Source organism: Aythya marila, assembly GCF_965140915.1.
Source record: "Aythya marila genome assembly, chromosome: 12".
In the NCBI taxonomy this organism is placed as follows: Eukaryota; Metazoa; Chordata; class Aves; order Anseriformes; family Anatidae; genus Aythya; species Aythya marila.
Genome location: NC_139053.1, coordinates 16,509,119 through 16,534,529, shown reverse-complemented (window position 1 = coordinate 16,534,529; position 25,411 = coordinate 16,509,119). Strand labels below are relative to the sequence as shown.

General features: G+C 41.4%; 1 protein-coding gene across 1 annotated transcript in view; it reads right to left on the bottom strand.

The window, feature by feature from the left end:
- Positions 1-19,570, bottom strand: part of CDYL2 (chromodomain Y like 2) — a 58,733-nt gene extending 39,163 nt beyond the window's left edge. Inside the window, exon 1 of the mRNA XM_082770177.1 lies at positions 19,170-19,570. Within this exon, the coding sequence (XP_082626303.1) occupies positions 19,170-19,193 (24 nt within the window). The 5' untranslated portion in view covers positions 19,194-19,570. The remainder of the gene's footprint in view (positions 1-19,169) is intronic.
- Positions 19,571-25,411: the final 5,841 nt, after the last annotated feature.

Genomic DNA, 25,411 nt, shown 5'->3' with positions numbered 1-25,411 from the left:
ACAGCAAGAGCAGTCTGCTCTCTGAGATGTACGAGGGAGAGATGGGTTGGAGGACCAAGGTCAGCTTGATCACAAGGTTAAATGTAATTTCTTAGTCATTAAATGGACATTCTTTAACACTGAGATACATCGTGAAGTCAATATCCCCATTTAAGGTCACACCTGTGCATTTTCACTGTTTGTACGAGCATCCACTATTTATGGTATGAGCAGGACAAGAAAATGTGTGGTAAATTGGGGTGTGAACAAACAATACGTGGCATGGTAGCAGCTACATATGAGCTCTTCATCCAGTGTGAAGGAAATAAAGCCAGCCTGAATTCAAGAGGGATACATTGCTGTACTTTATCACAAAGATAGGAGGAATCATGCTAATAGAAATGTACTTGTAGTTCTCATACTTATCCAGGAGGTTTGTGCAGATACAGTAAGAGAACATAGCACAAAATGCTTAGGTGGGGCTTAAAAGCCTGGGCTTGTGTTTCAAGCCACCACCTCAACTGCTCACTTCATCTTTATTTGCTTTATCTGAAAAGAACACCTCCTCTGTAAAGTGATTTCAGGCCTGGTATTGAAAATGGGAAAGGTGCACTGAAATAATTTTTATGTACAGCAGTCTGAAAAATGAAAATTTTGATGAAGCAAATCTGTTTAAAATGGGAAAAAAAGATTGTTTAACTTACACTGAATGTCTGCATTTAGCATTTGTGCTACCTGCTGCTTGTACTTAGCGGTGTTGTAGTAGATTATCCAATGTAACGTCCCTAGCATATCTAGGAGGGCTAAGAGGCTCATAAGATGAATACACATTTTAGTTTGCTGGGAAAAAGAATGTGCCTGGGTTAGATGGCTGTGGAATTACATAACAAATTTCTGATCATGCCAACCTGTCCTTGTCTCCAAGGAGCAGTTGTGTACAAAGCCATACATAGAAAAAACAGTGTAGAAACACAATGGAAGAGTGTTATATTCTTACCACTTCAACAAGAATACTCATAAACATTGGGGAAAGCTTTTATTATGTTTGTCAGCTGTAGCCTAATAATAGAACAAAAAAATCCTAATCTTTTTGGAGTATTTCATGGGTATTAACTAAACTTGAAATCTAGAACACAGCTAAGATTGTCTTCTAGATATGGAGGAAAAGTATTTTATGTAGATATTTTGAAGGTTTCAAGATGGTATGCACATGACTAAAGTGTTTAGTTTGATTCCAAGGAAACAAGAAACTCTTGGTGGTCATGGAAAAAGGATTTAAACAAACTGACAGTTTCTGATAATCGGAGAGTTTCCCTAGAGAGTAGTATGTTTTTGCCCAATTAGTACTCTGAAACATTATTTTTGTAGTTACAAAGCACCATGCAAATCTATCCTGCTAATCCACGGATGCTAATGATCATTACTATTATTTAATAGCATGACAGGTGGAGCCTGGAGCTATGAACACTTTTAATATGTATTATGCCATAAAGTTTTACTTGTTCTTAAAATTAAATGGTCAGAATATGTTGATCAGAAAATCTAGTATAGAGTGTCTGTCAGATCAGTGTTAATGATTGCTAGTGTGCTCCAAAACCAATGATGTCAGTTTTGCAGTATAAAAATTCGGTGTTATTCTGGAAAAGACCTTGCCCTTGGCTGTTGAATGTCACATGCAGTGTTCTGAATATGCACTGTGTAGTACAGGGCAAATCCAAAATGTGCATTACCGTATGCTACATTATCTTTACAATTTCTGCTTTCTTGATTCTGTTTTAGAACAATTACAAACAGTCAGTACAAATTTTAAAAGGCAAGTTCACACCCGTGAATTACTTTCAAAGGGAATCTGAGATGCTTTACAACACGTGTAAGGATATATGCTAGTTAGATGACAGCCACTGGGGAAAACTGAATGGAGCGTTCTTTGGTTTCCCTCTACACTGCTGGAGTCTTCTGAAGGTGACAGTGAGGGAGAACAAAGCATATGAGTCACTTCTACATCTCCTCCATTTTCTTGGAAATGCTTCTTGCTCACATGAGCACTCTTGGGTGCTAAGTAACTTCCGTGGATGGCCATATAATATAAAGTAATTTTTATTCAAGATAATCAAAATGTTGGAAAATAACTTGACTTTCAACTGTTTGGTGATGTATTTTCTTAATTTTTAAATAACCTTCTTAATACCATGCGTATTAATAATGGAGAGTCCTGTCCAATTTCCAGAATAAGAATCTATTTGGCTTCAATTTCATATAGTAGATTTTTGGAGAGCAAAGAGATTTTTCAGGCTCACTTCTAACCCAGAATTTGTATCTTAGGATCTAGTTTCTTTACCATCTAATGACTATCTAGTTAGAGGATGTGTAGTCAGCAATATGAAATCTATGCAGGTAGTTGTGGGCATGTTGCTCTATGAACGGCATCCTCTGATAATCTACATATGCTGCAGGCACAATGAGAAAATTTGTAATTCTGAAGAATTAGATTCTGAAATTGTTTGTGACAGTATGAAATAGTAAAATTGCTGCCACATGAGAGTGAAAAGCACTTTATAGTATATTCACACACGAGAACTTGTTCTTGACCAGTTGGTCACCACGCTTTCTTAAAACTCTGGGTTTTTAACCATTTTTAAAATACAAACCTAATAATATCCTATTCATCAGATATTCTCATAATAATGGTGAAATACTCTGCATGTTTGAGCTTGAGCTCTCCAACATTTTAAGCTTGCATTTCTAGCATAAATTTACTGCATAGTGTAAGCTAAAATTAAAAATAGAAGACTAGTAAAATAAGAATGATCTCGCAGAATGAACAGCATATGATACCAACATTTTTTTCTCTGTCACCAGTGTTGCCTTTCTTCGCTAAACAATTGGGCTGTGGCTATAAAACTTTTGGGGATGCAGTGTCTTGATAACATTTTGACAAACGGTGGAGTACAGATCTAGAGTAAGTTTTATATGCCACGGCACAGAAGTACCACTGCCGCTGGAGTGACATTGTTCATTTAAGAGGCACCCATGTTTCTCTTGTGTGATGGCCCAGACTTGATTATTTATCTGTCACGGCATTACTTACAGGCTCACAGATTGATAGATTTGAAGGCCAGAAGGGACAAGTCTATCCATCTAGCCTGTCTTGGGTAACACAGCAATGGTTTACATTCAGCAGTGCCGTACCGGGTCCCAAGTTTTGATGTAGTTAAGCCACATCTATTAGAAAACCATCACATCTTGATTTGAAGAGATTCACAGAAAATGTGCCATTACTGGTAGGGAAACTTCCTAAGTGCCATAAAATGCTATAACCTTAATGTTAAAAAGTGTATCTAATTTCTAATTTATGCAGGGTAAACTTCCAGCCACTGGCACCTCTCTGTTAGCTAATTTAACTCCCCAAATCTTAAATCCTGCTGAGTGGTTGGCAGCTAACTGCACAGGTGGTCTCCACATTTCTTTAGGTTTTGTAGGATTTTGGTGCTAAAATGGTGCCTCTGTCTACAATTTTGTAGCTGCTTCAGAAACCATATTCTACAACTTCATCACAAACACTAGGGCTCCTTAATCTGTTTGAAGTTCAAATTAACTTATTGCATATAATTTGGAGGGAAAACATTTTTATGAAGTGCAGGACTACAATAACTGCATTCAGGCCAACACAAGACATCTTGTTTTCTTTGTGAAGTGTGTACCTCTTAAAGATGGGACAGCTGTGACTAAAGACAAAGGCAAAATTAAATAAAAGGAAGATATGCAGTGTGTTCAGTTCCATGCCCCAGTTTTATTCCCGCTATGCAAAAATTTTACTACTTATTGTCTTAAATCTGTACCCATGTGTTCAGTCATATGGCCAAAGAGAACAGCTTCCCCCTGTGCTATACTGGATTATTGCATACAGCTATATAATTGCCCACATCTGTCTACAAACTGCTTTACATCCGCATAAATCTGTACCCTTTCTTGCTGAAACAGGACAGGAATATTCTGATCTGTTTGTGAAAAATTCAAATGCCAGATATTCATCTGAATTTATTTTGAGTCATAATACCACACAGTGCAAACCTTGCAAAGAAGTCACATCTGAAAGTTACACATGCTATAAAAAATTAGTAATCTGCCTTTAAAAATGAAATTCTCAGTGTCTGATTTTTTAGAAGCACATGCTATGAATGCAAAAATACTAATTAAACCAATTAAAACACTTTAGGAGTACTCTGAAAGCAGGCACATAAAGTACTAATCCAATGTAAGGAAATAGTTTAAATACTTTGAATTTGCTGGTTTGTATATATATTTTTTTACCATAGCTAAATACATTAAAGCCTTTTTATCTTGAGAGTTGCAAGGATTCGTATCCTGTGTCTGTGCCTGAAAATAAGACAGGAGTTGGTTTTGCTGACCTGAGAAATCATTTACTAGGCATGATTCACCAAAAATTTGTTGAGGGAACTGAAGAAGTAACAGAGTTTTCTTCTCAACTTCAAACTTATTAAATAGTTTGTTGAGACTGTTGGGGTATGTAAAAGAGCTGCTGTCACTTTAGAGCAGACAGAACCAAAAAATACATGATTTCCTCAAATGAAATTCATGACTAGCGAATCAATTTCTATTAAAATAACCCAGTTCTGCATTTCAGAGATCAGGGAACTCCACGGGGTAAATTCAGCCAGTAGTTTGCATTATTGGTACATGAGCTCACTGGGCCAGGGCAGCTGAGTAGGAAAGATTTTCTTTCACTGATTAAGTACAGAAGCGACACTTCCCTGTCCTTCGAATCCTTTTGTTGCCTATATGAAAGCTGTACATATTGAGCTTAATTTTGAGGCCATGGACTCAGGTGTGGGTAACTTCCCTATGAATGGAAGAGAGGCCATGGGGTGCCAGAGAGCTGGGGACGGGCAGCAGGGCTGGTGGATGACTTCCCAACAACGAGGCCAGCAACATCCAGGGAAATTCCACAAAGCAAGATGAACGGATGGGAGAAGATGGGATGGAAAATGGATGGAGCAGCGTTAAGCACAGAAGAAGTGCCTTGGAGCTTTCAGAGTAGAACAAGTGGTTTGGGGTTAGGAATGATCTGGAAATCACTGTATGTACTGCCTAAATTGTGTGTCCCTGCTGGTGAAGAAAGTGACTGCCTTAGCCATATGTCACGTGGGAGATTTTCTACTTTCTTAAGCTACAAACACAAAAAAGAGAGCAGCACAGATCTAAGGAAAGATACCACAGCAAGATGTGTGTTCTGGGATGTCATTTTCCTGTCAGAGCACTATCACCTCTTGCACTATAGGCATTATGGAAAGATGTGAATATTTTCATTTAAGGGCCAGCCCTCAGGTATGTTTTGTTTCTAGACACCTGAAAACCTTTTCAAAATGTTTCATAAAAAAGAAAGGAAATGTGGCTTTATCAAACAGTAGGACAGCAATATTTTTTAATATATCTGTAAATTCCACGTTCCCCTAAGTAATGCTAGTACCTTGCACATCTGATCTTTCCCTAATTATCTGTGTCAAAAGCTGTAAATTATTTCTTGGTAGAAGACACAAAGTATTAAACCAGTGGTAGATTCTGGTATGTTATTTAAACACTGCTATCCTCATAGCTATGCACAACCAAATCCCTCCAGCGCTGTAATGAGCAAGGTAAACTTGGCCACTTGAAGTCCTGTTTTTTTAAAAGACTTTTATAAAAATATGTAGCCCCAGGGCTTTTAATTTTCTTGGTATATCTACCATACTTATCAGCTTTTGGTATTAAAGCATGCTGGAATAATTTTATAAAGGTTATTTTTTTTAAAGTTTTTGAATGTTACAAAGTAGACATCCCCCAAATATATAATTTACAATTCATGTCCATTAATGAAGCTGTCCTGTGGCCAGAAAACATGTGCGATAGTACTTTCCTTTTAAAACCATGCCAGTTCATCACCCTGAGTCATTTTTCGGTTTCTGTGATGAATGTGTTTTTCTGCAGAGGAGGCCTCAGAGTCTGCAGGCTGGCTGGGTCTTTCCTTCAGAGCATTTTCAATCCTAACCACTGCGGGAGTTGGGTGTCAGCAATCCTTTCCAGAAGCAACCTTAAAGTTTAGGACCAGGAGGAAAGAGCCCTGCTCATTTTAAGACAGAGTCTGATCCAGATATCCATTTCTCTTGATGGGAGTGATTACATGATATGGCTGTCTGTGATGAGGAGTTGATAGCCATGACTGTAGAATTAATGATTTCTTTCCATCCTGTTTTCCTAAAAGTGAGATAAATGGTGCCGCAATGAATTTTGCCCTTTGAAGGTCAGCGTATATCCTGCACATGAAACAAATCCTTGCCGTTCATGTTTTAGAAGAACAGTATTAACATTCATGAACGTTTCAACTTCAGCCACGTGATGAGCTTGGTTAACAGAAGTGCCAGCTGCCTATCTTTTCGGGGTACTTATTTCATTTCACAGAGCAAAGCAGTTTGTTTCTACGTGAGGTTTACCTTCTGTGGAAGTCTGTGAACAGGGTGACCAGGGGCAGTGGAAGCCATTTGCAGTACAATGTCATTTAAGCTCTGCTCAGAGAAGTCTGATCACCTTGATGCTGTAAACAGCTGCGAAATAAAGCAGGTGAACTCTTACGCCAGGGTCGCTGGTGTTGCTGAGATTGGTGCAGCGTGGGGCTGGCGCAGTTTTTCAGAGCTCCACAGTGTACTTGGTTCAAAGGTCGGGCTGGGAGCACTGCTTTGCAGGACTGAGAACTCCAGAGAAGCTCTCGGTCCTATATAGGATTTATTAAGCTCATTAAAATAACACCCAGTCCTAAATGAGCCGCAGCTTTGCTTAGCCTCTGTTGTGGCTCTTGCAGCTCACAGAGTGTGATTGCCTCGCACAATAGCAGCGAGAAGCCACAGATCGAAAGCAGCTGCCTCCATGTTTGAAAAGGGGAACGTTCTCCTCGCAGCTCGCAGTTTCTGTCCCAGACGTGCTGCAGCTACTGGTTTACCCTAGTCAGAGACGTCTCTGTTTGAGTCAGAGCTTCGTGAAACCTTCTCAGAAATGGAGCTGAAGACCAGTCACTTCAAAAGAAAAAAACCCAACACACAACAAAATGACTGCAGAACGCTCTTGGTTCGTCCTGTCTCGCTCAGAGGCACTGCATCTGTTACTGCAAAGCCGAGTTACGTTCCTCTCTAATCAGAAGGGGAATGGGAGGCCTTGCTCTCAGTCCTGCAAGATCTGAGGCCGCTCACACAGCTCCTCAGCTAGCCCCGAGGCTTACTTCTAAATCTTGAATAAGTGATGCATCAAATATTAAATATCCAGTAGGCAATCCCAGATATCCCCTTGCTGCCTGTACGTGTGTGTATTTAAATACACATCCAAACCAGACCTTGGTGATTTTCACTACTAGACAACACGCTCGGTGCCTAACTGGGTCGGAAAGACCACTGCCGTGAGCCCGCGACTCACCAGCAGTGCTCATGATCTTGGGATGGCAATAGGAAGAAAGGTGGTTAGGAAAGTTCTGTGAGAGCTGTTCTGAGCTGCAGTAAAATCCAGAATTTATGTGGGAACCTAGAACTTCTGCAGAAGTTAGGCTAAGCTGGAAATTATATCAAGCACTTCAGGAATTCTGTCTTGGCTTGGGATGGAACAGCATTTCAGTGTTCTCCTTGGTTTGTGTACTGTACTTTGGACACATACCTTGAGATGGAGTACAGAAAATCAACGGGTGTATGCACTAAGCTGTAAGAGCAACGGAGATTGTATATCCAAAGTAAAAGGGTGGCTTACACATTTTAATGTAGCAGCACACAAGCCTTCTTTTCCTTAACACTAAGTAGGCTATAAGAGGAGCAGTTAATAGCACAGGAGAAAAACTGCATCATTCATGGTAAAAATGGAAGGTCCAGTTCATGTTAAAAAAAGACCTGCCTTTGTCTTCTAAACACAGCAGGTTGTCAGCGGTATTTGATATGAGTAAATGAAGCACAAAAAATAACAGCAGCACAGTCGCAGAACAATTCAAATCACAGCTCACAGCAGCTTGTCAATAAGTGGTAACCATGCACACACTTCAATATTTGATACCACTTCTAAGAGTGAGAAATGTGCTACCCCTGGCACTCACTGGAAACACTGTAAGTAATGTCACGTCAAAGAGCCAAAGCGTGGGACGGTCAAACAATGCAGGAAAAAGATCCAGCATCCTTTGTGTAGACTGACAGCAAAGCGAGGGGGTGTTATTCGGTTGGGAGTAACAGGAATCTTCCATCACGGCAATGCTCCCATCCCTGGGAGCATCCAAGGGGGATGGGGTTGTGGCAGCCTGGGCTGCTGGGAAGGGTCCCTGCCCACGGCAGGGGGTGGCACTGGGTCATCTTTTGTGTCCTTCCAACCCAAAAGGGGAAGCGGGGAAGGCAGGCGGGCAGCCAGGCCGCTTCCAGCAGCACCAGAACATCCTTGGCTGAGCGAGGACATGAGAGGGGCTGTGCACACTGCTGCTGTGCTCCCCGGCTGCTGTCAGGGTGCTCGGGCATCCCACCCAGCACAGGCTGATGCTGTGCTCGTCTGTCAGTTCCCCCAAAAGCGTGAACGTCCCGCTAGTGTGTACACAGCAGCACGGCAGCTTCTAAAATACTAAAAAACCTGATGCCAAAGAGGTGAAGCTGATACCTGTTGCTTCTTTCAGTTTGCTGATAATTTTGTCATTGTTTCCGTAGTATGGTGTGTTTTGCCAGCTATACAGAGTATAGCTATAATGCATCATTATTATTTATCTGTAGCATACAGCAGTATTAGGTAAGTAATAGTCACTGTTCGGGTAAAACACTGTCATGCTCCCTGTCATCTGTACTAATCATCTTTTTGCTGACTATTATATCAGTTCTGATATTTCCGCACAGAAGTAAATTACAAGCCAGTGGTAACACCGAATTACACAAGACTGGAAGTTGCTTTTCAACTTTTCACATTTTGGGAGTAAGAACAACTTGAGCTTGTGCACCCAACCTCTGTTACAGTCCAGTCCACAGTTACTGCAGCAAAATTGTGTTGTTCCTTTATCAGTCATAATTGCCATGACTTATTCCTTCATGAACTTCCAGCTTATTTCCCCTGCAGACACATGGAAACATTTTAGTACATGAATGTAGTTTACCCTACAATTCCTTGTACTTACTGTGTGATCCAAAACTTCTCCACCTCCTTTCCTATATGGATTGTATTCCCATTTAATTTAAAGCCATGCTGTTATCTCATACTGTTGGTGAACCTAGAAGGTCGTTACTTCCTCTGCTCATTTAGAGGCAAATTCAACCACTTCAATCCAATTCAATCCAAAGGCAGCTTTCTTATGGTCTATCCTCCTAAATCTGCACATTCGTTGCTGCATCGGATTCAACTATTCCTTCCTTACATTAACCACCAAAGAAACTTTGTGATCAACATTGTTGCATTCTGTATTTAGCAGGAATTCCTCAGCACTTCTCCTGTGAGATTTCCTGTGCTAAACAACCTGATAACCTATTGCAAAAAGATTTCTGAAAAAACAAATTAATCAGGTGTATTAATGTATTAATGTATTTTGCAACAGTCCCTTCTCCAAAAAAGTGAAATGATTTAACAGCTAAAAAAAATTATTAGAAAAATTTAGCTTTGTAACATTTCAATTGAAGTCCATTAGCATAATCATGCAAATGCTACAAAGTAGTCTTAAAAAAACTATATAATGTGATATTCTGTTTTGTAATTCTGCTCTTATGACTAAGAGCAATAAGATTTATAAGCAAAGCTCTTTCCTTTGTAGTTAGCCTGACATCTGAGAACAGTTTAAAATACCACTGCTCACTGCAGAGTGCTAAGTGATGTCAAGAAAAAGTTAGTATTTGTGTATATGAAAGGATATAACAAGATGAGCTCGTCAGTTAAAGATTAGACTGTTTGCATCTAAGTGTATTAGTAATCACCATTTCGGGGAAAAAACAAACAAACAAACAAACAACAAAACACACAAAACAAAGAAAAAAATTACACCACATAGCAACTTTTTGTGTTTGTTAGATGTTGGTGGCTTTTTAATATATATTCAGGCAAGCCCTTAAAGACTGATGAGCATTAACAATCCCGTACAGCACTAGGGAAGTCTATGAAGACTACTGAAAAATTTAGTTAAAAGTTGTGAACAAACCGTTTTAGATGCTACTTTTCTTATGGAAGTGAAAGCTATTTTTATTCATAAGAAACAATTACATTAATATAACTTTCTAGTAAGACTCTCTTAAGAAATTCCCTGATTCTGTGCATTTACTCAAGTGGTTTTTAGTATATCCTTACCCCTTTACCCCAGTTCTTACACACAGCTATGGCAGTGAGCCAACGCTTCGTTTTTATTCTGCATGTTTGTTTTGATGTTACTTCATCACCTCCTCCATCCTCCTAGTCTTCAGTTTGCTCCTTCCACCTGTTGTATCTTGTTGGGAGCCTGGACTGAGAGGTTTCTAAAACAGAAAGTGACCTTTTCTGCATCAGGGAGTGACCCACTATTCTGATTTGTCCTTTCGTGTGTAAGGATACTAATTAGCAATGATTAGCAATTAGAATACCAGAACACAACTTGTAAGGCAAGTATGTTTGTGATCTCTACAGACCGCATCAACATCTTAATCAATACCCATGTTTGTTTAATGACTGTGGTATGTACGAACCTAAGAAGTACCACACAAGGTCAGACTAAAGGTCCACTAGCTCCATGCTGTGTATATTCCGATAGAAGTTGATACTGGATGCTTAGGAAAATAGAATCTATAGAGTACATGCTGCCTTTGCTCTTCCCTCCTGGCTTCTTATAATTAGCAGTTTAAGGATTTCTTTGTACTGAAAGGTATAAAAGGATCTAGCCTCCAAGAGGCTGCTGCACCATTCTTCGAAACCATTTATAGTTTTGACTTCCACAACACCCTGTGACAAAGAGTTCCACGCTTTAACTACTGCGAAGAAGTAGTTCTTTGTCTCAGCCCTCTGCCTGATCGTTTCGTTTGCTGCGTGCCTTTTCTTGCGCAATGAGAAATAGCATTCATCGCTGGATTAACTAATCATCCTCCATTTGTCTTTTCCACAGTCCTCCACAATTCATATCTTCCACGATCACTTCTGCCAGCCAGAAAGTTGCCATAAGGTGTCTTTTCACCGACAGCCACTCGGTGCCCTTCTGCCCTCCTTTCTGAAGCGGGTACAGCTCTGCAGATGTGAGTGCACAATGGCATTCCCCAGTGACACGAAGACGACCATCTTCTGTTTCATTCTCAATGGCTTTTATAAAAACACGCAGAATTCTGCTTGCCTGAGGTTTGCCTCCGATAAGCAGCACTCTGGCCCCATCCTCTGGGCACCCTTTCAGAGCTGGAACACATTTTTTGGTTTAGTTTCACCTGAAGGGAAGTGGTCACTGCTCAGTAAGGCTGTTCTGTGATGCAGATGCAGGTGTGAGCTCATGGAGAGACTCACTTCAAAAGCAGGCACCTGATCCAAATTAAAATACTAATGTAGACACACCCAAAGCCTTTCCACAATGATTCCAAGATATCTCCTGAATAGTAACGGCTTCTTCAAGGCTCATTGTTATGCAGGTATAGTCAGGATTAGTTTTCCTTTGATCATTAGCTTGCATTTATAAACACTGAGTTTCAGCTGCTGCCATCCAGCTCTTCACTGTCAACCTTTCTTTTGACAGTGCTAATAATAATTTATAGATTATCAGCAACAAATGTGGTTACTTTCAATAGCTGAGGAGTCTGTTGTACAGCACAGGTCTTGGTACTGATATTTGGAAACCCTGATATTTGTAACTGCCCTTTACCGCTTCCTCTCCCTGAACCAGGCTGCCCAAGAGACAGCCAACCCTTTGGGACTACAGCTTTGTTTAATTAGCTCCTTGGGGTTCTTACCAGAAGGGTTTTTAAAAATCCATTTGCAGTGGCCATAGACATCCCTATCCACTTTTTCTTCGACTCCAAGAGCTCTGTGAGACATGACCTATGTCTAAAAATTTATGGTAACTCTTCTCCAAACCAAGGCATCCTCACATGTATCTGCAGATTGTACTTCCTTCTACAGGTGCTACTAATTGGCATACAATATAGCTGAGAATTGGTGGTCTGTAGTCCCTTGTGCCCCTTCTTAATCCATCAAGTGTTAAGCACCTGTCAGTGGCTATATGTTTATAAGATGGTTTCAAATAAAACCCACAAATCTAAATGAACACAGTGAAGTGCCTTATGGAAGAGAATATCCTCATTGTCCTTCTTTTGCCCTTCTGAAGGAATGGGCAGGGACTTCTGTGGGTGGCCCTTGAGAAATCTAGCAAAGCCTGAATGGGACAACAGCTGTTTTTTAAAGAAAAGTGTACTTCTGATAGATGTTTTCAATACTGGTTTTGTTTTAGTGCTGTGCTGTAGTCTACTGATCATGTTGCTACCATTTACAATTCTGCTGGAGTCATCTTTCTTTGGTAAGCCAGAAGAATTTTTTTTTTCCTACACAGATCCATCATATCAAATTATTGTGCAAGTTTTTAGAAACATAACAGATTTCCAACAATATTTTACATTATGACTGATAATGAGACAGTATTGAAATCTACATGTTCTCTATGTAATAGAAGAAAACAGATTGAAGTGTGTTGCCTTTCAGCTCTGCAATATTACCATTCTAAAGTTTTGATAATAAACAAAGAGTGTGATGCTGTTATTCAATGGGCCAAAAGGACAATTTTCATTTTGTCAAAACCAGAATATTTTCATTTGCATAAACATGAAGTGAGACATCTTCTATACACCCCACTACTGGTTGCCCTACACTGCAAATATTTCTTGTTAAATTGCTTGATGTATTCTGTCCTAATCATTTAGGCATCAGGAACAATTACATAGTTAATGAATATATATATTTTTTGCCAATGTCAAAATGCCAGTGTCACAAAACATGTTGCAGAAAATTTCTGAAAAATATATGGGTAAGGAGGAACAACAAAAAGGGATTGCACTGACGAAAACATACAGAGCCAAGAAACTGTAATACTGCTAAAAGTCAAATGAATGGACAAAGAAATGCTATTTACAGCATAGCTGGCCATCACAATTACTCCATTGACAAAAAAAAAAAGCCAATTTATTTCAATATTAGATCACATTTAAATTTTGCCATTATTTAAACTAGTCTCTCTCTAAACATTTTAGCTTTCAGAAACAATAACTAAACAATGAGTTTATTGCCAGCTTTTAATTTTGAACCAAAGACCAAAGCCAAAGGAAAACACTGTATTTGTCATTCAGAAAGCATTGCAAACGTTTATCTTTAATTGTTTTAATCTTCTGTTAGCTATAAACCCTGAAATTGGTCAATGAAGGGAAGCACGTTCAGTGCCATTGCTTTGCTTGGGGGGAAAGTCTTTGCATGTTTAAGCCTTCGAGGGTGATACAGAGCATATTTTCAGTAGTCTTTCCAAAGGGGAGCATTCTTGTAACATGCATCTTGAGATAAACTACACTTGATCCAGATAAAGCACTTTGTAACGATCAGGGTTGTAAGAAAATTGCCACATGCATAAGAAATCGATTGGTGTTTGGTATCCCCAAAATACACCCAGCAGTTTCCAGTGTAATAAGGAAGTTGGAGTAGTGGTAACAGTGACGTTGTAGGCAAACAAGACAGTCATTATGGGCAGTGTAATGTTCCATATGCAGCTCGATACTGGAATTTCTTAGTAAGATAATGAATATTGCTGGAGTTACCCAGTTATGCTTTTGAAACTCACTCAGCATCATTTATTTAGAGAAATGCAAGACCCATGCAGAAGGCACCTCAGGTTAACTGTTTTTTATTGGCACTATACCTCCATTTAATGTATCGTCCAGTTTAGGATTAAAGAATACTGTCTGCACTACAGATTGCACCTAATTTGGACAGTCCTGTAAACTTCCATCAGGCAGCAAGATTTCTACCTGCTGTGAACAATGCTGCTCACAGGTTACCTTATTTGGGCTACAGTTGGCTTCAGAAAATTGACTTTGTTAACAATTCAATGACAACGGGTAGGTAAATAGCTGAGTCTTCAAAATACTCGTTAGTAAAGCTTTTCCACTTAGAAAAAACAAAACAAAACAAAACAAAAAAAAAAAAACAGAAGACAAATAAAAGAAATAAAGATGTTAATTACAGATGACCAGGTGCTCAGCTGGTGAGAACAAACCCAGCATTACCAAATCCATGGCCTCCCATTCTACAGCAGGAGCAGATGCTTAACTCTGTTCTACCTCCCCCAGATCCCACCTCAGCCACTGCCTTCTGCTTGTAAAATGTCAGGTTTCTTCAACATGGGATTGTTGTGTCAATAAAGAGGTTGATTTAAATTGGGAAATTATAGTGTTTAATTAAATATACTGTTTTTTTTTTTTTTGTTTGTTTTGTTTTGTTTTTTTTTGCTAGTCACCTCTGCTTTAGAAGGTACATGCATGAAACACTTCAACATAGATTTCTGCTTTCCAGTAGGGTTCTGTAAGCAGGATTGTGTTTCTCCTAAAAATGTCTCAGTTGAAAGAGATGCAAGATGGAAACAATAGTGCTCAAAAACCTATATTTGTAAACTTCACTTTGGTAGACCAAAGATTTTTTTCTAGGCTCTACATCTGCAAACCAAACCTAGCATCCAAAAGTTCAGTTCTCTGATTTGCATGTCTCCACATGTCATAACGACTCAGCAGGCCAGACCATGCCATTGCTATCTTCAAGTGTTGACTTTGCTGGTACCTGAGTGCAGGTATAAGTGAGAGATGTTGCAACTCACCTGGAAATAGATTATCTTTCTGGTGGATCACATAAGCTAAAGTAAACGGCGGCTCATTCTTACACAGCTAAGATTTAACTGAAACCTGTCACTGAGGTGGACGAGCCTCCTTCCAATGGGCATTGTAGCATTTCAGTAAGAAGATAGTATTTTTTAAAACGTCACACTTTCCTAAACAGAGTAACACTTTAATGCAAAAATTGCTCAGTTTAAAGAATGATTTTATTACTGTGATCCAGAAATATATGCATGTGACAGTCCCCTTCAGAGACTGAGCTATAATCTTTAGATCACTTACCTACAGTGGTGTAATATAATCTGACACCATGTTAAAAGAAGACTTCAGATTTCAACATCGTTGTCACTGAATGTCTAATTGTGTTTATTATATATAAAACCCCAAAATATTAAATAAAGAAGAGCAAAGTCAGCTTCATGAGCATCTCTGTGATACTGATAACTGATTCATATATTCATCAATAAAATAAAATTTTATTGCACTAAGCAGGATGGTCCGTGTTAGGAAAAATAAACTTAGGTACACTGTTCATACTGATTTTATTTTTTCCTTTCAAGCCATCTTACATATTTTTTAATAGCAGAACCTTTGTGAAAAAAGTATTTGTGTTAAGATAATGTGGGAACTAAATTCAAGATGGAGAATACAAAATATTACCTCAAGTCACTGACAACAACTTAAATGTGAATCAACAAATTTGGTATTTAAGAATAAATACATTACCCTTTCTGTTGGTTACCAGAATTGAAAAGGATTTCCTATCAACACATCCAACAATGTATTTAAATCATAAAGCAAAATAGGGCTGTCTTCCTAAAGGCCACTATGAATAAATACCCTTTTGTGAGTCCTTTATTTTTAGTTTGCTATTTCTAAGGAATATGCAGCATAGCTCTTTAATATTTAACAGGTCATCTCTTACAAGAAAGAAGAAAAAAAAAGGAATATTCCATGGCTCTTACCTGCCCACAAAAGCTTGAAGTCATAAGAATATGGAATTCAAGCAATTCAAAACTAGTATTTTATATAGCCTGGAAATTACACTGAAGTACATATATATTTGTTACTGTTAAAGGAAAATAAATATATAGTTACTTAAAAATAAAAACATTGAAACTAATACCAACCTTCTAACATTTAATGGAAGGAACTCTCTTTTGATGTAAGGTGTCTTGGTTCTAATACACAAATCTAGAACTGACTACCAGTAAACAGAACTCCCAATGGGTGTTCTTTAGCTTCTGGAATAAATTGGGAACTGCATTATGGTTCTAAAAGAAATTTAATCAGAGGTATTTCAGGTGATCAGAAGTTATTTTTAATTGGAGAAAGGCACCCAGTTAACTAAACACTGAGGTTATTTCATCTGTGGTCTTAATTTGCATGAATATACAGATACTCGGTGAATTCATCTTTAAATTGGAAAGGTTAAAAAGTTTTTTAAAAGAACATAGCAGTAAAAAAACATAACTGATGACCTGACAGGATTAATATGAACATCTATTTCCAAAACTTAAAATGTTAAATTCAAGTTTCTTGAGCGTCACCAACATACAAGAAGTTAGCAGAAGTAATACAAAGTGTACTTTTAAAATCTGCTTTATCATGACTCCTAAATCAAGATTGGCTGTAACAAACATAATTGTGCAGCCAGTATTAAAGACTCTCAGTTGCAGAGGTATTCATTATTGTTGACTTGTTTGCTGAGGTTCAGTAAGAATCCTTGAAGGACTCAGATATTACTAACAGAGTCAAAAGAGAATCAGAAGTGTAGTACACCTGGGGGATATTACCATAAGCCCAGCATCACTGTTATACCAACAGCCCCAATAAATTTCAAGCTGAAGTCCTGAAGTTGTTCAGGGGTCATCTACATAACATTTTACTTGTGCAGGAGGACAGAAGAGTGGTGTATCCAAGCAAGAAAGGTGTCAGCTCTTTGTGAAGACACAAAGCACTACATCTCATCTGCTAACTGGCACAGAACATCCCAGTTTTAAGAGGTTCTTTCTAAACTGTGCCTCTGATGAGGTTGGTTGGTTGGGGACAGGAAGGTGGAGGGAGGCCATACTGAGTCATTTTTAAAATGAAGCCACAGTCTGCAAACTTGTGACCTGTTACACATACAAACTCTTCCAGCTTTCTTGACATTTCCTATGACCTCAGTTATGGAGAACTTCACAGTGGAGATGCGAAATGTAGCTGGGCTGATAAGCTAAGACCTGCACATACTTTTTCCCCAACGTCTTTGACATGTAGATGAAGATTTTTACACCAGGACCAGCTGAGAAGGTTGTATCTCAGACACCTCAAGCAAGAAAGGCACAGCCATGCTCCCACTTACCTGTTCTGGTGGATACAATTCTACCACATGACACAAAGATAAGCAAAAGTAGTTCACGTGAAGCAACAAAGAAAGGAAGTGATTCAGAGCCTTCAGACCACAACACTAACAATTCACATTCATCCATACGAATGCCTGCAGAGTACCGGGCACAAAACTGCCTGCAACCTGGGCTCCGAGCCTGCCCTCTCGCAGAACACCTCCACACCAGGCTACTGCTTGAGCAACACCACCCGTATGCCAAGCAGCAGTACTCAACACACAGCCCACATCCAACTGCCAAATGCCATCACCTTCTAATAAGGCAAAGATCATTAAAAAAAAAAAAAAAGAGTAGATTTTAAAAATAATGAGTAGGAGCTAAAACACCGTGGCTACCATTAACCCAAGAGGTATTAGTTTTATTTCTTTTCAGAACTAACCAAAACATCTCATGAAAACTGAGACAAGACCAAGCAGAGATCCTCTACACATCCCAGAAGTTACTGATACAAAATTGTATCACTAAGTTTCTCTGGTCAAAGTTGTTCTTCACAGAACTCCCACTGGCTACACTGGAGCCCCGACTGCAATACAGTTGACATGCAATAGCCTTAAAATTACAAAGTAACATGACAGAGATCGCAAAATGGTGGGGAAAAGGTCAATGGTACTATTCAAATCATCATGTGCTTCTGATCATTTAACACCACTTAGGAGAGCATAAGTGCTTTCCACTTCAAAGGTCTGTGTCCCACTCAGTAAAATAAAGTCCTAATAGAGCAGTGTCATCCTATAACTACGACCTTTGTCAGAGACTCTGAAAGACCACGACGAAGCACAATGCATCTACACGAAACCTGCCGGATCCTCCAGTTCTCGCTCTGAGGACCTACACCACATCACCAACCGGACTCAAAGTCCGACCAGGTCCGCAGCAGCGGTTGCTGCACACCCAAGCACACGGCGATGCCTTGGCAGCACTTGAGCACCGGCTGGAAGGCGATCGGCTCCCAGCCCTCGAGCCACGCGCTCTGGACACCCAGGGCACGAGTGGCTGTGTCACCAGCAGTCGTGGTGCCCTGCAGGGTGCTCTAGACCAAGATCTGGCGTGGGACACCCAGTCCTTTCTGCTGTGCTTGGCTGGCAGAGCTCCACGCCGCTTCCATTTGCCGGCACTGGGTATTTAACACACCTGGGGTCCGCTCCCTCTCATTTTTTAATCCCCGCTTCCTCCCTTCTTCTCCGGCACGCTCAGGGCGGCCAGACTCGTCCAAGGAGTCCGGGCGCTACAACTGGGTGCCTGAGGCCAAAATCCGCCCGGGGCCGGCCTCCTGCCCCCCTCCTGCCCCCCACCTGGGCTGCGGGGGGCCGGGGGCACCTCACCTCGCCCCCCGGCCGGAGCGGGGCCGCAACCAACTTGGCGGGGCCGGGGCCGCCCCGCAGAGCTCCGCAGAGCCCCGCACGGCCCCGCAGAGCCCCACACAGCCCCGTCCAGCCCCGCTCCCCCGGCCGCCGCCCCCCGGGGGCGAGGTGAGGCGACCTGGCGTCGGCTCCTGCACTTTGCACGGCGGGCGCGGAGCCGCCTCCATCCCTGCGCCTCCCGGCAGCGCCAGGGCGCATTTTTTCGCACTAATCTGCACATTCAGCACGTCCAGAGCGCCTGCGACTTTACCTGGACTTTCTCCACTCTCCGGGCTCATCGCACTGCGATCACCTCCCCATCCTACCGCTAACTCTCGCTCTCCTTCACTCCTTCCTCCTTCCCTCTCGCAAGGCCTGCTAAGACCGAGCCCGATGGAAAGTAGAGAGAGAGAAAGAGAAAGAGGCAGAGGGAAGGGAGGGCAGCCGCTCCATCCCTCCCCCCCCCCCCCCCCGCCACACACGCCAGCCCTTTTCCCCCCACCCCAGCCCTTCCCTCGGCGATTTCCTCCGCTCTTCGGCAACTGAGGGGGCTCCCAAACGCTGCCCTCCGCGGCGCCCCCCCGCCGCCCGCCCGCCCCGCGGCCCCCCGCTACCTCGTAGAGGTCCCCCGAAGCCATGCTGGGGTGCGGGACCGGGCTCCTCCGCGCCGTCTCCCCTTCTCTCCACCTCTCCCGCTCCCCCTTCTCTCTGTTGAGTAAACTGTGTTTTGCAGAATGACAGGCTTCGGGGCTGGCTGTGCGCAGAATCAGAGGCGAGGAGAGGCAGAGAGGCAGGCGGCGGGGCTGGCGTAACCACCACCAGCAGCAGCAGCAGCGGCGGCGGCAGCAGCTCGGGCGCACAGCGCCCAGAGCCGCGTCTCCCCCGCGGCGGGGCCGGCACCCACCTCCTCGCACCCCCCTCCCCGGCCTCGCCCGACTCCCCCCTCACCCGCCCGGGGGGGGCCCCGGCACGGCTCCCCCTTTACCCCCCGCCAGGGAAAGTCCCGGGGCCGTTCGGAGGGCGGCCTCCTCTTTTGCTTTCCTCCCCCCCCCCCCACCCCTTTCACCCCCCGCCCCTTTTCTCCTTCTTTCCGAGCCGGGAGCGCTTCAAACTCTTTCCGCGGCCAAAATAAATAAATAAATAAATTAATAATAATAAAAAAAAATAAAAATGGAAGTGGTGGTGGTGGGGGGGGAACAAGAAGCGGCGCGGCGGGCCGGGCCCACGCCGCCCGCCCAAGGTCACGGCGCGGTGTGCGGGGAGCCTCGGGCAGCCCCGGCCGCCACCTTCCCGCCCCCTCGGCGCCTCATGGCCGCCCCACCCACCCCGCGGCCGTCGGCGAGCAAAATGGAGGTGGTCGGGGTCCCTTCCGACGGTCCCCCTCGCCCCCCTGTTGTAGCCCCGGGGAGGATGGCGGGGGTCTGGCCCCCATCTTGCCCCCGCCCTGGAGCAGGCGGTGAGGAGCCTTCTCCCCGCGCCCTTGCAGCCATTTTACAAATTAGCTGGCCCGCTCCAGGAAATGGAAGCCGCCGGCCTCCCGCCGCTTGGTCTTCGTGCAGAGGCATGCGGCATCCAGCCCTCCAACGCAGCGTGGAGCTGGCGGCCGCCTCCATCTCAGAACCTTCTGGGCTTTCTCCTCAGAGGTGTCCTCCTCAAGTGCTGCCACCGTGGGGCTGCCCGCGTGGAGATGCTATGGCCTCCTCCTGGCCCAGCGCGGTGGCCTCCATGAGGCACATCTGCACGAAGGTGCTCCGTGAAGGAAAGGGCTCCGTTCCTCTGGAGGTTTCTCAAGTAGCAAGGCGTTTTCATGTGGTTTCATGGCTGTACGTTGTGAGAGAGATGTTTTACCAGGTAAAGTGTGAGTGTCCTCTCAATATTAGGTTTCTTGATGTGAAGGAGTGAAGTTGGGTGTTGCTCTGGTCAGCTCTCACGTTTTAGCTTCACGAAGATCCTGCTGTAGTAGTTTTTACTGGCTTGTGCTCCATGTTTTCACCTTAATAACTGATGTACAACTAGTAGTCATTGCTCCAGAGTTTGGGAGTGATGCTGTGCATGGTTGTGGCTTTTGTTCATCTTCATTTTATTGGCATTTCTCATGTTTTGCATTCAGTCTTTCTTGTAACATTGTATTCCACGTTAATGTGAGACTTGCAGCGTCCACACTATTATCTGAGTAGCAGATTGGAGTTAGTTATTGAGGATAATTTAGTAAGCTTGAGTATGGTTAATATATGTCGCTGGTATGGAGCACTGAATTATTTGTGAAATTTCATTTATGACCCCCAATTCCAGCAAGTTCCAAGTGGGGTAGAGCCAAAGACTCTTCAAACTGAGAGGATTCTTGAAATATTGATACTGGATATTTTTAATGTTGTCACCCTTTGTCGTGAAAGTAGGAAATAAAGCGTGCACATATAGGTTTTGATTGACCCAATCTCCTGAATTGTGAATATTACCTCTGGTGATTATGAACTTGCCAGCTAACCAGTTTAGTATTGACTTACAGTTCAATAAAACCTATCTTATAGTAGTTTGGAGCTTAAAGACATTTATGGTTCATGTGGTCTACGGGATGGTGCAATAACATTGAATTCCTAAGGACAAGTGACTCTGCTTATGTAAAATGTACCTGTTATCTTAACTAAAGTAACTGGAGGATTTTTCTCTGCTTGCCAATTTTCTGGCGATATTTGGATTTTTGAGATTTGATACTGAAGAGTAAAATGTTGAAAGGATTAAGAAATACTGTGAACTACTCATGCCTTTAGACATTTTTTAGCAATTAGTACAGCAAGAAGTTCTTAATTTGTAATAAATGCATTACTTTAAAATCACACCCCATGGTTTCATCTTGAGAAACACATTGTGTCTTATAGTAAACTGAATTTTATTTTTACATTAGCAAATCACCTCTTCATGGTCCTCATTGAGCAAAATATTCCTTCAGTAAGTAGATGAGTAGACATTTTAATACATTTCTCTTTAGAACCTGTTTTATTACATCTACTGTTTTGCTGCTTTCTTCAGCAGTAAACAAAATGGCAGTCAAGCCCCGTGAGTCATTTTTCAGATATGCTTTTTAATATCCCTTCTCTGAAATTGTTGCCTGTCCTTGTAGTATCAGCTCTCTCCAAAGATGTTGTGAATGAATTAAAGAATGTCCCATCCCAAGCTGTAGAAGAATATATGTCTTCTCTTTCAAGACAGGTCTAATAATCAGACAGTTCTTTCTGGGCTTTGGTGCTATTCTGCTCTCAGACAACTAAAATTAGAACAGCAAACCTTGCACCATGTTGGAAGAAATATCTGTGAGCTGGTGGTCTATATTTTTGAGAAGTGTGTTTACATTGCACGGTGTTTAGATTATGTTAACGCTGTCAATAGTGTTGCCATAAGATTTACAACCCAAACAAATATTAGTTTGGGAGTTTTGAAAAGATGAATGCTTTAGTAAATACTTTGAAGAGGGGAAACATCTTTTTCCTGATTACTCATTCCTTGTTTTAGAGTACACGGTCTCTTGGGATGCAGTGGTGTGTGAGTCAATAGTGAGGAGCAAAAGGAGGGCTTTTGCGATTGTCAAATACAAAAAGTTAATTGTGGTTTCAGTGTATTTCCCTGCCGTTTAGCAGAAGATAAGGTTTTAAGTTTTAAAAAATCCAACTGACCTTCATTTGTCTAGCAGGTCTCTAATGTCAAGTCATGTCATGCAGCATATCTCTGAGTCTTCTGGAAGAAATAGAAATAATTATATTTATTACCTATTTTTTGAAAAAAATCTCTGGTGAGAGATTTTCTGGAAGTAAATATTTTCCAGTTTTAATTGTCTTTAAACATCAATACCTTTACTATAAAATGAAATTATAAAAATCTGGATGAACTCTAAACTGAATGTTTTTGCTAAATATGTGATTATTCATTACTCTTATTGTTTTGTCGCCTTCTCCTATTTCCCATCCCAAGAGAGTAATGCAAGCAAGGGAGACATTCCAAGTGCGATACGTCACATTTGAACACTTCTTTTGGTTTGGTTGATGTTCTGGTTTCCACTGCTTTAATTACAGGAATTATCTCTCAGATTGAATAAACTTAAAACCTAAACTACTGTATTTCAGAAAGCTAAAATACTGTTATCATAGTTGTGCCATTGATTTGTTATTGATTGTTTAGTCAGTCTGTCCAGTGCCATGCAAATACCGTAGGTATTGTGCAGTCACTAATACACTTCCCCTAGGAGCGTACAGTCTGATAGTGCATTTTGGCAGCAAGCTCTAAGAAAAGTCACTGTAAAGGACTGCATTGTGTCTTCAAGAGGAAGCCAGATGATGGGAGAGAATAATTTGGAAAACAAAGGAGTCGAGAGAAATCCTGTATTAGGTGGCAGGGAGGTATTAAAATTAAATGAGAGAAGAGTGAAAACAAGGCATGAGTGAGAAGAGGGAGAGAAGGACAAGGAAACAAAGGTGAATGCAAGGAGAAAGCTGTGTGAAGCCTTGGCTGTACAAAAAAAAGGAATATTTTAGTAGCAGCAACTGGATGTGAAGCAGGGAGTACAGTAACACAGCCAAACCAAAGAAGGAAGGATGACCAGAACACAAAAAAACGTCAGTCAGGGTGAAAATGAAAGAAAGTTTTAGTGAATTCACGAAGGAAAAGCTGGCAGGAAATGGTGAATATCTACAGCAGGAAGAGGAGAGTCAGTTATGACGCCACTGTTCTGCCTGGGTGATAGGCAGCATGGTGGATTTCCTAGGGTTTGGTGCTGTGATGCTGTGTGGTTCTTGGGGCTGAAAGAGCTAGAATATCCCAGGGAAGCTGTCAGGAAAATTATCAAAGATAAATCATGTAGGGAGTTGCCAATTAAGACGAGGAGGTCCTTACCATAGAGATAGTACCTAAAAATCAGAGAATAGATGAACGTGAAGGGAAACTAGGAAAGCACCATTTTTTATTTTTATTTTTTTTAACAACTGATTTAAATATTTTGTGACAAGAAGTAAACTTGGGAAGAGCACTGTGCCATGCTGTCCTTGAAAGCAAACAAGTAGTTGTGATCATTTGATTCTGATGCTGAATTAATGTCTTCCTCCAAACTCTTCTTTGGTCTTATAACATGCAATTACCTCTCATCAAGAGGAAGCTTTTGAAACAGAATCTGAAATGACACAGTATAATGAAGCAAACAATAATATATAGAAAACACAGTGATGTTATTTGTTAGTGTACACCAAATGCCACAGAAGAGAACCTTTGTGTTGAAAGGATGTTTTATAGCAGCTGTCCTGAAAACCATCTTTACTTCCCACAAACACAACAGATTCTGTTTTTGTAAGTATGGCCAATATAATATTGCTCCCTTCTGGGAAGGGAAAAAATGAAACTTTGACCAAGAGTGTGTGGGAAAATGGATGCCAACTAAGATGCATGGAAGAAGACAAATATCTATCATGGTTAGTAATTCATATGGGAATCCATATAGTGCAGTTGTGTATGTGTGTCATTATCTATTTGGACTTAGAAAATAAGTCCTGTTGTTTAGTGTGTAGGTGCTTGTCAGTTAATTTTGATGGGAAATATTTCATATTAGGTATAGTGTGCGCCCTGATTCTGTGAGCTGATTCCTGTGATTTATTGATTTTTAACAGATTTCCATGCAAGCATGAGGATCAACTCATTGCAGTCAGCTTGACATCACGTGAGAAAAAAGCAATGGAGAAAAAACTGCCTTAAGAATGAAGGCATGGGATGGTGTATCATAGGAGAAGGAACAGAGACAGTGTATGTGATTGTCAGAAAAGAAGAAAGTACGGAAATTACCCTGCTAGAGGAGACTTTGCTGTCAAAACAGTGTTTCCCTAAACCAGTACAAGCAGTGTTCTGTAACAGCAGTCATTGAAAAGAGCAAGAAGAAAACCTGGTAGTGAGTAAGACTTACCAGATAGAAGTGGCTCAGAATTGGCTTCTGGTGTGAGTCAGCAAAGGTATGTTTTCCATGAATTATTGTCACAGCCACATAACAGCCACTGTAGAGGATGCTTTACCAGAACACGTACTTGTGGAGCATAAATGATTACGTAGGACCTCATTCAAAGAACATGGAAATGAACGGAAGTGTTCTTTTGACCTCTATGATTTTGAGTGCCTTCCACAGCTGTTCACCTCTCCTTCTGGTTCCTTTTGCCATCCTGTTGTATCATTTACAGTTTCATTTTATGAAACTGAACCATGTCTGGCAACAAGGACTGAAGCTAATCATTGTTGTGTCTTTTCCTATAATGAAAATTAAAATGGCTTTGTCTTTGGCTGAACGTATTGGTTCTTTGCCAGTACCTCCCAAAGACACTAAAAATAACATCTTTCCATGTTCTGCTCTCTCTTGTTTGCAAATGCTGTTCTTGCACCTGACGTGGTCATAGATAATAGAAAGGTACCCAAACAGTCCTTTTAAAACCAAAAGATCTGCTAACTTTGTGACTAGTGATAAAAATAAATGGGATCTACACGTGGGAAAGTGTAGATCATGTAGAAATAAATTTCATATGGGAACTCTCTTTCAAAATTGGCAGCACAACTGTTTTCAACAGATTTAGGAAGCCATCATATACATTAAGTGGGAGCAAATGACAAGTGTTATTTTCTTATATTCCTGTATATCTTGAACATCAGGTAAGAATCCATGGTAAGAGACACTGGGTTTTGGTCTCATTTTTATGTGGGTAGAAACAGAAGTGTGAAGAGGATAACTCAAGTGCTTTGTTCTGTTAAGCAAAAAATAAAGTTATGTGAATACCTAAGAATGTTAGAAATTGTAATGCAACGTGGGACTTGAAACTTGGGCAGTGCCGGTTAAAGGAAG